Genomic DNA, 14024 nt, shown 5'->3' on the forward strand with positions numbered 1-14024 from the left:
TATTAAAATTAAATAAATAATTTATCATTAATTGTGGATTTAGGCTGACTTTTTTCTGAGTATTATGCATAAAAAGAAAGGAAAATCTTACAGTTATTGAATATACACCCAGGATCAGATATGATTTGTTTCTGACTTAGTCTGCCAATAGGCCTTAATTGTATTTAGGTAAAATTTTACAATCTATGATAGAATTCCTGGTAATTCAGTGTACTTTGAAATACTGACTGAGCACTTTATGTAGCTATTTTCCATTCAGTTTGGCAACCTGATGGCATTCCTGGTATAGGAAATGGGATTGTCTCTATTACATCCCTTAAGGATGTTGGCTATTGGCCTAAATAGATATTTGTTAACAAATTAGGAATATATTCCTTTCTCATTTTAATCTGGAACTATAGAGTAAATGCTTCTGATAACTTATTTTCTATATTTTGGGTTTGCTTGATTTTCTTTTTCTTTGCCTTACAGGATGTTCAGCTAAAAGTAAAAACCTACTTGCTTGGAACTGATTTGTCTATATTCAAATATGATGATTTCATCTTTGTTTTGGATATAATCAGCAGGTAGTGTTTAAGATCTTGTCTTATTCTTTAGTTTTAGTCATTCAGCCATGATAAAGAAATCATGAACTAGTGAGTTATCATCTATAACATTATGGAAATGAAGATCATTTTTGCTGCTAAGTTTGTGAGTGTATTTAAATATTTCTGCCCTTTGGATGTTTGTAAACCTTTATGGATTTGTGATCTTTAGAATATTTTCCCATGTCCAAATTTTAGCGATTTTTTTTATCTTTGAAGAAAGAGAAACCACACTTCTTTTTCTCTGTAAGGATGCTGCTGAAATTTACTGAAACCTTTTTATCCAACTAGGTTGATGCAAGTTGGAGAAGAATTTTGTGGTAGCAAGTCTGAAGTTTTACAGGAATCTATTAGAAAACAAAGTGTCAATTATTTCAAGAATTACCATAGGTAAGAATTCTAATAAAATATGAATGGACTTATTTAGGTAATGAGAATACTTTTGTCTAATACTTAATCTTATAGCATTAATTGATTTTAAACAATTACTTTTGAATTTGAATGTGTTGTAGCTTTTTTAAGATGGTTAAGGATTTTTTTAACCAAAATATGATGAAATATTCTCATTACATATTCATTGTACATTTTAATATATTCTTTGTCTTGAGGGGCTTAAAATATTGAACTGATTTTTTTATGAGTAAAACATGATTATTATATCAAGGTTCACAGAAAGAATTTGGCCACTGTTCCATACCTGCATACATATGGGTGTGCTTATAAGGAAATTAAATCAGTAGAGGCAGTGCTCAGTGAGGGGGTGCTTGAGAGTATCTATCTTTTAGAAATAAGAAGGATTCTAGAGGAGAGGATGTGATATTCAGAATTTCGCTATAAAGGCAAATTTGTATACTGCATTGCTTTGCAAAACAATCACTGCTAATATTTAAAAGAGTGACTAGGAATGGTTTGGGTAGTGGAGGAAGGTGGGAAAGAATGTTCATAATAGCAGTGTGGTTATATGCTTACAGCAGCAATAAATTGAGGGAAGGGAGAGCTAACATTAGATTTCTCTTGATATAAGCTAGACCCCAAGTTGTATCCCTTTTGTCCTTTGAGTTGAGTTTCATCTTACTTGTTATTCTGAACTTTTACTTTTTATAATTGAATTTTAAGTTTTGATTTCCTTGTTATTTGGTCCCAGAGAGAGTCATGATTTGAAATTCTGCTTTTTCTCCTTGTTCATAGTCAATACCTGCTCACAGTGATATATGCCATGTCAAAAGAGAGATGACTGAACACCAAACCATTGATTAACTAATTATTAAATATATTTGAATACAAATTGTCTGTGTTAATTGTAAACAATGAAGTAAATTGTTTGAAAAAGATTTAAATTGAACTATACTAAAGCAGAGCCTTTGAGTTTCGTGACAGAGAATGTTTAAAAATTTTTAAAAATTTTAATTGAATAAACCTCAGGGAAACAGTGGGAAGGGCCCGACAGGAAGCCCTAACACTGCCTTTATTTATAACTTCCTTGTCTGCTAAAATTTAAGCCCTGACTAAAACAAAAGGCTGGCCCTATAAGCATTCCTGTATAGAATTGGGAGGGGCCTGTTAATCATGGATGGGGAAATAAAATGGAAGCACAAAGGAGCCAGAAGCCTCACTTTCCCTGCAGTATGAAGGCACGCCAAATATGTCTCTTCCCAGAGACTGCTTCGTATCCAACATGACAACTGGGAGAACTTTTGGTGTTCCTAGTGTCTAGGATGTGTGTACAATATAGAAACACTGATTTATTTAGTAGCTTCCATTCTGCATTCTGTTTTACTTATTGTCAAAAGGTGTCTGCCATCTGTAGCAACTAGCTAGGGCCATTTTGACCATGGTGGAAATTCCTCACAGAGTTCACATTAATGAAATTAGAAAATACAGAAATGAATGACTTAAATCTTCCTCAAACACTCAACACTTTAAAGAACTTCTCTTAGAAACATTTGTGAAACTTATTTCTCATTGATGTGTCTGTGCTATATTATTAGAAGGAAAGCTGGGTTGAGTAATAGTAGACTTGGGTTCTTGTTGCATTTTTTGCTGCTTACCAACTGTCTGATATTGGCAAATCATTTAACCTCTTTGGCCTGTGATTTTATGAATTGTAAAATGAAGTGACCAGATTAAAAGGTCTCCGTAAGTGTTGCCTAGACATCTTGACCCATTTTTTTTGCAGTATTATATATTGTAAAAATTGGGGCAGGTTAAACAGCAAAGATTTAATTATTACTTAGTATTCTTCTTTTTCCCTAGTATTTAAACAAAAGTTTAAGGTAGTCTAGTTTCTATCCTGTCTGTCGTCATTTTTGCTCTGACAGTTGCCATCAGGAAAATTATAGTGGAAGTCATTTGGTAAAGTTGGTGCAAACCATCATGTGTTCTAAGGTACATTTGTTTCTTTACAAAACAAGATACACTTGAACAGAAACTTTAGAAATGATGCTAGTGTCCATACATTGAATTGACTAAAGTCATTACATTAGCCAGTGATGAATCTAAATCTGCAAAATCCCAATATCCCCATTGTCAATCATACTACATAAATACTGAAAAACTGTATGAAATATGGTGAAATATAGATCAAGTGTGTTCTTATTTTGCTAATAGAAGTGTTGAAATGTGCATACAGTTTGTTTCATGGTCCTTTCCTGCCAAATACAGCTCTTGAGAATGAAGAAATTCTTGAACCAAATTATTCTGACTTTCAATCCATTTAAGCTATTGTTTTGAATTTATAGGGATAATAAAAAGGTAAAAATAGGAGCAGTTTTTTCTTTGGTGGAACATCTACTTATGAAATGTATTAATGTTAGTTGTGGTAGTTGTATAAAAGTTTGCGTTCCATTCTCTTTTTCTAGGATAAAACTGTATGAACACATGAGGGAGCACAGCCTCTATTATTGATTGTTTCTACTTCTCAAAAGTATGTTTTATTTCCCCCCATTTTTTTAAATATTCAGGTACTAAGTTTATATACACACAAAGAACATTGTTCTGTCAGATGCTGGAGAACTTCTAAAAGCACAAATATTCTAATTTAAACAATAATGACATAAAAATTACAGATCAATATATAATTGTCAAAATATTCTGCTTAATAAGTACATTTTATTTTGTAATTGCTCTAGTAATCAAAGCTTATAAAATGTTTTCAAGGATCCTAAAGTTGCATTGACTGGTGTTAGAAGAGAGAAGTCACCTATCTTTTTAGTAGAAACTACAACAAATTAGATGAAATAAACAAATTCCTTATAAAGCCAAACTTAATGAGCTGACAAAACAAAATATAGAAAATGTGAATAGTCGCATGTCTTTTGAAGAAATTATATTTGGGCTTCAAAACATTTCCATAAAGAAATCTCCAGGCCTGCTGATGTCACTGGTAAATTCTACCAAACATTTAAGGAGAAAACAATACCAATACAACTCTTTCATAGAATAGAGAAACAGGGAATGTTTTATAACTTATTTAATGAGGCCAGCACAGCACTGATACCAAAATATAACAAGAGGACATTATAAAAAGAAAATGACAGACTAGTATCTCAAGAACATAGATGCAAAATCCTACACAAAATATTGACAAATTTAATTCAGTGATACCTAAAAAGGATAATATGCTATGAACAGGTAGGATTTATTATAGGAGAGCCAGAGTTGGCTAAACATTAAGAAAAATTAAATTTAATTTACCAATTGACAGAATACAGGAAAATATCATAGTTATTATTTTAATAGAGAAAATAATTTTGATAAAAATTCTACCCCAGTTCATGATTTTGAGAAATTGTGTTTTTGTATAATTTTAACTTTCTTTCTAATTATGTTCTTGTATTTAAAGTGTGCCCTTTGTTAACAGCTTATCAAGTTTGGTCTCGTTTTGTTGTTGTTGATGTTGTTTTACTAACTGAGAAAAATATATATAATATAAAAAGTAAAAATATATATGATTGATCCAAAAAATGCAGAAATAGAAAATTTCTTTAAAATATTTAACACTTTTAGATATCAAACAGCAATATGATGGGTTTAAACCTATTAATAATTATGCCAATAAATACATTAAATGTAAATGGAAAAACAGTTCTATCAAAACATAAAAATTGTCAGATAAGATTTTAAAACAACATTAGGGGCCGGGCGTAGTGGTTCACACCTGTAATCCCAGCACTTTGGGAGGCCAAGGTGAGTGGATCACGAGGTCAAGAGTTCAAGACCAGCCTGGCCAAGATGGTGAAACTCAGTCTCTACTAGAAATACAAAAAAATTAGCCGGGTGTGGTGGCGGGTGCCTGTAATCCCAGCTACTCAGGAGGCCGAGGTGGGAGAATTACATGAACCTGTGCGGCAGAGGTTGCAGTGAGCCAAGATCGCGCCACTGCACTCCAGCCTGAGTGACAGAGTGAGACTCTGCCTCGAAAAAAAAAAAATGCGTTGTTGTAATGGTTACCACCAACATTTCAATATGCACTTATGTTCTACTGTAGTCTACCTTAGGTAGTATACTTCCAGAGTAATGCAGGAACCAACTTTGTAACTGGGTTTACCTTTTCTTTTTGGTGTTTTGTCATATACTTTTACTTCATATATTATTTTCTATACATTTTTTATGCCTAGGGTTGACTACGCTTCTTCAGTCTGGGTTGTACCTTTTATCACTGTATTAGTTTTAAATTACTGTGTAATAAATACCACAAACCTGTCTGGAAGAGACAGGAAGCAGATTATCCCCTAGGGCCTCCAGAGAGTGGAGCTCTACTAACACCTTGATTTCAACCCACTGATACTGATTTTCAGGTTCTGTCCTCTAGAACTGTGAGAGAATAAATTTCTGCTTGTTTAAGTCACCTAGTTTGTGGTAATTTGTTATAGCAGCCACAGGAAACTAATACAGAGTAGAATTACTGGATCCTATGGTAACTCTCTCTGTTTAACATTTTGAAGGAACTGTCACTTTTTTCCAAAGTCGGGATACATTTTACATTCCTACTAATACTGTATGAGGGTTCCAATTTCTCCAAAACCTTGTCAACACCTGTTGTTTTCTGTCTCTGATTATGGCTGTCCTAGTAGGCATGAAGTGGTATCTTACTATGTTTTGGGTTTGCATTTCCTTGATGACTAATGATGTTTAGGATCTTTTAAGTTACTCATTGGCCTTTTGTGTTTCTTCTTTACAGAAATATTTGTTCAAAGCCTTTGTCCATTTTGAATTGGGTTATTTTCTGTTGTTGAGTTGTAAAGTTTTGTACTTTTAGTTTTTACCTTAGGACTGTGATCCACTTGAGGTAATTTTTGTATGTGGTATGAGCTATGAGCACAATCACTTTTGGGAATTCTTGGCCATTATGTCTTCAAATATTGCTTTTGCTTATTCTCTGTCCTTTCCATCCAATTGCCTGCATAATAAATGTTTTGACTATCTCACATCTCTCTTATGATCTTTTCTGTTTCTTCCTTTTTTTTCAAATTTTTGCTTCAGTTTAGATATTTTCTATTGATCTGTCTTTGAGTTCATGAATGCTGTCTTCAGCCACCTCTAGACTGCTGTTTTACTTATCCAATCATTTTTTAATTGGAAGCGTATTTTTTAGTTCTCAAATGTCTAATTGGTTCTTTTATTGTTTTTCTTATTGCAGTTATTTGAAATTCTCTTTTCTATCCATTTTATACATTTTTTCTATTTTATTTAACTTATAATAATTATCTTAAAGTCCTTGTCTGTAAACTCTAGTATTTGGAGCAATTCCTGATTTTTACAGATTCATGTATTTATTGTCTCTTTATTTTGAACCTGTGGATTTTAAAAACTCACTCTAGATTTTATTTTTAGCATGGTAGTAACAACTTGTGGTAGAGGAAGAACAGGGTAGGCACTGACCCTTTTGTCAACTGAAAATAAGGGTTTCTTTTTCGGGGACTGCCTATATCACGTGCTGATTCCTCAGGATAGACAGTAAGAATAATAGCATTAAAGAAAGAAAAGAGATCAGTATGGCGTACGTGATTAGTGTAATGTCAAGTATATACGTGTCTTAGCTGCTAATTTAAATTTGTAAATGCTGTGTAGAGACAGGCACTGAGCTAAACATTTTCAGAAAGTTATAATTATCTTGCTATTGTGGCTTCACTAGGTATGGTTCAGATCTGTGCTGTTTAACGTAATATGTTAGTATTTATGATCTCATAATCTGTAAATTTTTTCTTTATGTTTTAGCATTGATATATAATCAGCTAAGGATATTTTAAGTATGTGAGTTGGAGACAAGCTTTTAATTTAGTCCCCTAATAAAATTGTCATTTCCTATGCATTACTTTTGCAATATAGTAAAAAAGTTTAGTAAACACTTGAGAGAGTTTTTCTCTCAAGGATGATAAGATATTAACTAATAAAAGTAAACATTTCTGTTTACTGTGTTAATCAGAGTGGGTTCTCAAAGTTGATTATGATCATGACAATAATCCTATAATTATTTGTAATTGTACATTATTTCCTCAATTCTTGTGTGCGGTGTACTTTTCTTCTCACTTTTTGGAGTGTTCATTTTCTTTTTTTAAGAACACGGCTTGATGAACTGAGAATGTTCTTAGAGAATGAGACTTGGGAACTTTGTCCTGTTAAATCAAATTTCAGCATCTTGCAACTTCATGTAAGTGTTTCTTAAGAACAAAGAAATCTATCTTTTAGTCATCTATTTTACCCTTTTTTTTTGAAAAAAATCCGGAAATATATGAAAACATTTATAAAATAAATTAAGGAGCAGTTTCTTATCTTCCTTCCTTGAAAGTCGTTAGTAGCCAGCCTCTTTTACAGGAATGATCCTTTTATGGTTGTGAAAAATCAGTCTTACAAAATTCAGTTTACATACTTTAGGAAATCTCTTTTGCCTAAAATGAGTTACAATTAAAATGATATTTTTTGTTTGTTTTGAATTCAGAAAAGGGTGACTGCTGTATTTAAATTTTGCAGATAATCAATTAGCTATATTTTGGCTTTGTTTAATACAAATGCTTATTTATATTTGTAGAATATTTTTCATTTCTTAAAGGGACTAGTAGGTTCCTAATTTATGCTGTAATTCTTAAATTTGCCTGTAATGAAAAAATGCCTCAGAAATAAAAGAGGCACTTATAAAAAATACTCAACTAATTTGTATTAGTTAATCAATTCCTCGAATACTTACAGAATAAGCAATCTTTGAAAAACTCTTTAATTGGTTTGATTTTTCCCTTGGTTGAAACACATTGTAGATAAATATTCCTGTGTGAAAGATTGTGTTCTGCAAATATCAAGTGTCAAAATGCAGTGCATATAGTTAGATCATTGTTCAGAAAGTATGGTGTGTTTATTTTCTGCCTTTGGAAGGAATGGCTTTCTAGAAAGCAATTTTCTTATTCTGGATAAATGTAAAGAATACATAATTAGAAGTTTTTTTTGATAGGGATTATCTTTATGCTTATTGTATAATAGCTTCTTATCCAGTTTTATTATATTGTTTTCCTATTATAGAAATATTAAAAACCCTGGAACATAGTGATTAATAAATGCTTTAAAGACAGCAAAATTAATGTTAATGTTAATTAGTATTAACATAACCATTAACACTAAATTAACATAGGATTTAAGAATCCTCAAAGATTTAAGGTAATTCCTTAACATTATTTAAAATTCTAAGTTTAACATAAATTTTAGAATATCTATTAAATAATTTTATTTGAACTCCTTTTTAACCATCAGACTGTGTGTGTGTGTTGTCACGTTGTCACACTTAGTATAATTGTAAGACATGTTTTTTAAAAAAGGCATGTTGAAGCATTCCTATCTAGGTGAACATTATCTCCTTTAAAGTAGTTACCTTGAAAACTATTCACAGCTTAGTGTTCACCTGACATGCATTCCTGTGGATTTGATTTTCTAAAAATTAGTCTCATTGATGTATATTCACTCCTTGTTTAGAATTATAAAAATAATGGCATGATTCTTAGGCATTATAATGTATATGATTAAATGTATAGTTGAAATGTGAAAGGAAAATAAACACATATATCATTTAATACAACAAGCCAATGTACCTTTCAAGAATTTTAAGAATACCTTTTAAGAATATCATGGAAAATGAACAAATTTAAATTTGGGATTATTCCATTTAGATAAAAGAAAAATGTTTGTTTAATTTTGTGATAAATCATTAAATCAAGATTTTTGTAATTCTAGGAACTTTAGAGATTATTCCAGCTTTTCCTCTAATTAGCTGTGTGATGTTGAACTTTGCACTGAATCCCTTCAGACTGCCTCAGTTTCCTCATGTGGTTAATGCATGACTTAGACGAGATCTTACAACTCTTTAGCTTAGCTAGGAGTAGAAGACACATCATATGACTTTGGCATATATGTTCATGTTGTCTGTTTCTTGGTATATAGCGAAAAGTAAATGAAAGTTCATAGGTGTCAATGTAACACAGATATATACTTCATACTTTGTTTCTGATGTATTTGTATAGAATATCTTAAGTGGTGCAAGCATATGAAAAAGCGAAGTGTTTTACTTTAACAATTAGTTTTCATAAATGACTTTATTGATTAGGATTTTTGCTGTTCTGTTAAAATTTTTAGAAGACATCATTCAGATTTCTTAAGCTATTTTAAAAAATGATCTCTGCAGTTTCTTAAGCCAAGAGTAGCTTGATGCAGATGATACTGTTTTAAGTGATACCATTCACTGAATTGTCTTTAGGAAAACCTTTAGACATGTATTTCCAAGTTTGTGCTTTTAGATAACTTGAAAGATTTAAAAGTCAATAACCTGAAGATCAAGATGTTGTTTTTCTACTAACTCTACATGTATATTGAGGGATTTGGTTTATGTACTAGAATTTTATTGTTGCTAAAGGGTATCTGGCTCCTTTTTTACCATCTAGGAATTTAAATTCATGGAACAGTCTCGCTCCCCATCAGTTTCACCTAGTAAACAGCCAGTCTCAACTTCTTCAAAAACAGTGACCTTGTTTGAGCAGTACTGTAGTGGTGGGAATCCATTTGAAATTCAGGCCAACCACAAAGATGAAGAAACAGAAGATGTCTTAGCTTCTAATGGGGTATGTGGTGTATGTGGAACATAAGTGAGTTTTTTTTATTTAAAACTGTTCTACTCAATGAGCAAGGCAATTTACTACATTTACGTATCCATTTACTACTACCCTGCCTGCCTATATACTTAATGTACCTATGATATTACATTTATAGATAATGACTTTACAATATGCTTTGTTGACCTTGTCCTCTTGAATAGTAAATTTTCGCTTTATGTTTGCTTTTGATCTTATTACATGATGTTCTTATCAGGTTGCTAATCAAGTAGTAGTGTAATTTCTTCACTGAATATTTATGTGATATATTATGTGAATATTATGTGATATATTGTGAGATGAGGGAACAGATATCATCTACCCTTTTTTTCGACACCCTTTATGGGTCACTGATTCATTTTGTTCCATGTCCCTTTATCTAAGAGAAAGTGGTAATGTCTTGCTTAGTTGCCTGGCAGGGATATTTTTTGAGATTTAGAAGTACAACGTTTTAACAACACTTTGAGGACCTCAAAAACAATATTAACTAGACATAGTGTGAGTTAGTGGAAAGGATTTGAAGGCAGATAATGAATATTGTCTTTATTATTTATCAGCTGTGTGGCCCTTGGCAAATTATTTTAACTTTGTGACCCTCAGTTTCTCCATATTTACAGTGAGAGGAATGCTTGCTTCACAGTTACCTGCATGGTGTTTTCACAGTATTTCACTTAATATTTTGTTTGATGGTTTCTTCTGATCTTCATAATTTCCATAATGACCCAATATGATTTTTATTTTTTATTTGATGAAGCTAAAGTGAAAACCATTCAGATGTGACAAAAATATGTTGAAGGATTTGTCTTTATATTTTATGTTAGTTTTAGAATTTATTTTTCATTTGGTGAAGATAAAATTCATGAAGTTTAAATTATTTCATAGTAAGCCATATTTAAAATTATGATTCAGTGATTCTTTGTGACATTTTGCCTCTGTGAAGTTGGCTAAACTGAGAGGAATTTAAAGTCATTCCAATTATTTTGGAATAATATATCTTTCTATAAAAGTGATTCATTAATTAAAACGTAGCATTTGATTCTCATTATTTGCAGCAGTGTGTTCTATAAAGTTGCTGTGAATACTGAATTAGCAAATACTGAACTATTACTCCCAGAGCAAATAATAGGATTAGGTTCCTATGAGCCTCGGGTTACAACAAATTTATCAGCCCATCAGTACATAATCTGAATTCATAGCCAACAACGCCATAACTCTTGCCTAAATGAAGCTTATCAGACACACATATTTTGTTTCTAAGGCACATCACAGCCTTCTTGTACTTAGAAACACTAGACAGCACTTCAACTCAACACTTACAGTGGCATTCTAAACAGTTAAATCACCAGCAAAAAGCACAAAAATACAAAGCACTTGGCACTAAATAGGTCAAGAAAAGGAAACTTGTTTATAGTATGAGAGCCTAAGCAAGAAGGCAGAGCATGCCTTGTTTGTATTCAGCTGGGAACATGCATGTTGGATGACTCAAAGTTTTCACTGTTCTGCACGTTTATGACTGACTCCAAAAATATCATAATTATTGACTTTAGGGTTACAAATAAATTTCAGTGAGTAGGCAAATTTGCAAACATTGAATCCTGAAATAATGAGTATCTATGATATGGTGTGGTCACAAAGCTCTGTTGTTGTAATCAGGACATCCTAGTTATGTAGAATACCTTTCTGCATAGCATCAGGATCACATTGTGTATAAGTATAAAGGAGTACCTGTAAGGCTTGTTTGCAGTTATTAATGTGTGATCTAATCTTTCCAGGTGCAACTTATGTCCTTGAGAATCAGGGTCCACATCTAAATACGACCTTTCATAGTGCTTTTTGTTAACAGACTCTCAAAAAATAGTTGTTGAATTAGGGGACTAAATTCTTTCCGTGTAGTTAGCATACTGGTTTCCTCAACTGCCATGTAGAGATAAAACTTCCTCATAGAAGTGTCTGTATGATTAAATGAGATATTTCATGAAAGCACTTAGCATAATACTTGGTTAAAAACTCAATGTTAGCTATTATTTAATCATATTGTTAGCCATTTAATCATATTAATCTGACATTAATAGATGATGATGAAAGTGCTGTCACTGCTTCCTTTACTGTGCATGAATTCCACTGTCCTTTCCCATGCTGGCATTGGGCCATGCTGCCATAAAGATGATGAAAATGCTAGGAAGACACCCTTCGTCTCAAGAGTAAACCTACCATTTTTGTCCTCATTCTCAGCAGGTCCCCGTGTTCTAAGCTTAATTTTCTAAGCTGCCCTTGGAATTAAATTTTATAGTGAATTAGAAAATCAGCATGTGTGTTGCACGTGTTTATTAAGCTGAAGTAATACTTCCAGAATGCCAGAATTGGATACTGAACCTCTTTTTTAATGAGTTTTATTAGCAAATTGGAAATAAGTATGTTGAAACTTCTGAGAGACTTTAAAAAAAAAAAATGCGAATGTATACTCTTCTTCTCTTTTTAGGCCTAGTGGAATGTTTGTTAGGTTTTGATTTATGGCGATTTGATTTTGTTGCACATTTTCAAGCTTTTATAGGTGTAATATTTTTCTTTTGTGCTGATTGAGATAGAATGATGAAGACAATGGAAGAATAATTAGATTCTTGGTGACAACATTAAAGCTAAATTAAGAATTTTCTTGTATTTAGCTGTTTCTTATAAAATTGAGTACTTTCACTGTGTTGAGACACCCCACGAAAAGAGGCCCTTTATACTCATTTTTTAATACCCTGTGTTTTCTTCAGTATGAATCTGATGAACAAGAAAAGAGTGCCTATCAAGAGTATGACAGTGACAGTGATGTTCCTGAGGAACTCAAACGAGACTATGTGGATGAGCAGACAGGAGATGTTCCTGTGAAAAGGTGATTGTTCTTAAATTGTGTGGTATTTAGCATTTTATCTTGTGCTCTTAACATACAGGATTTCCTTTAAGGTTAAGAAGAAACAAAAATTATTATTTTTTTGGTACTTATAATGTCACCTGACAGAAGTTAGTATGTTTTAAAAAATGATTCCTGGAAGGCCAAAAATGTGTTTTTCCTCTTAACATTTCATAACTGAATTTCAGGAAAACTAAAATAGTTATATGAAAAGTTCTGCCTAGCAAAACCTTTGCCGGTATCTCACAAATCAGTTCATTTAACTGTGAACTGGATTGTTAATGTGTCAAAAAAGAAATTGATTTAGCCATTTAAAAACTTTTAAATGGCTAGTGTTAATGTAGCTTTCCTTTGAGTTACACAGTTGGTTTGACATTGCTTTTTGTAGCAAGATTCTAGTTTCTTTTTTATGGTATCACAAAGTTAGTCATTTTTAAAAATCTGTTAAAATTGCTTTATTATTTTGTTGAAAATATTGGGCATAATCAATATTTTTTTGAAAATATTGGGCATGATCAAGATTAGTTTTTGCAGAGGAAAAAGCCTTTAGATTTGTAAAATCGATCCTGCCTTTGGTGGCCATTTATGCTTTACATAGATAAATAAAAAACCTCAAGGAGAAAATGGTCATTTGTTTTGTATGTGGAGTTCTTGCTTCAATCTTGTAAACACAGAAAGCCACCACTTATTTCCTCTATGTCATTTTTGTTCACTATTTGAACCTTCTATCAAGGTGTCCTATTAGTGGTCGAGTTTTGTTTTATGATAAACTGACCTCTTCAAAACTATGATAATTGTAAGAGAATTTTTTCTTACCTTTTGCCAGTTAAATGGGCCTGATTCTGGAATGTTGAAATGACTTGATTTCTTGACTATCATACATTTAGTGACTATAGATATACTTTTTTCTTAATGATAGATTTCTTAATGATAGATTCTTAATGATAAGTATACTCTTACCGTTTAACCCTAAGCTACCTATTTAATACTGTTTAACTTGAAATCCTAACTGAAATAATTCTGTTTTCAAAAGTGAGCAATTCATGTAGTTGTAGCTATTTTAATTGAAAAAACTTGTTCTATTGGTTTTTGCATATGTATGATATTAAGTGTCAGTGTGATCTACTGTGAACTGAATAGAACTATTTTGTTGGAATTCTTTATTAGATATGTTTTGGGCATATTTTGGCCAAAAGGAAAGGTCTATTTGAATTGAAATGTACAAGTAAGACAGTGTCTGCCAGTACATGTGTATATACCACCATTTTTGGTAGGGTTACTGGAGCCCCCTAAACTTTTTACCCCTAAGAAGTTTGAATTGAACAAATTAGTAACTGAAGCCAATAAATTAATAGATATTATCAATTCTAACTTGTGTCTCTTGAATTGACCAATTTTTCTTGTATTTTACCACTACCA

At 32.0% G+C, this 14024-nt stretch overlaps 1 protein-coding gene across 2 annotated transcripts in view; it reads left to right on the top strand.

Moving 5' to 3' along the window:
* The window catches only part of VPS50 (VPS50 subunit of EARP/GARPII complex), a 131250-nt gene that overhangs the window by 64914 nt on the left and 52312 nt on the right, over nt 1–14024 (top strand). For both annotated transcript variants that reach the window (XM_030822092.1, XM_030822093.1), the window contains 5 exons: nt 472–566; nt 876–974; nt 7143–7233; nt 9503–9679; nt 12469–12587. In XM_030822092.1, the coding sequence (XP_030677952.1) occupies nt 472–566; nt 876–974; nt 7143–7233; nt 9503–9679; nt 12469–12587 (581 nt within the window). The remainder of the gene's footprint in view (nt 1–471; nt 567–875; nt 975–7142; nt 7234–9502; nt 9680–12468; nt 12588–14024) is intronic.

Source organism: Nomascus leucogenys, chromosome 11 (genome assembly GCF_006542625.1).
Source record: "Nomascus leucogenys isolate Asia chromosome 11, Asia_NLE_v1, whole genome shotgun sequence".
NCBI lineage: Eukaryota > Metazoa > Chordata > Mammalia > Primates > Hylobatidae > Nomascus > Nomascus leucogenys.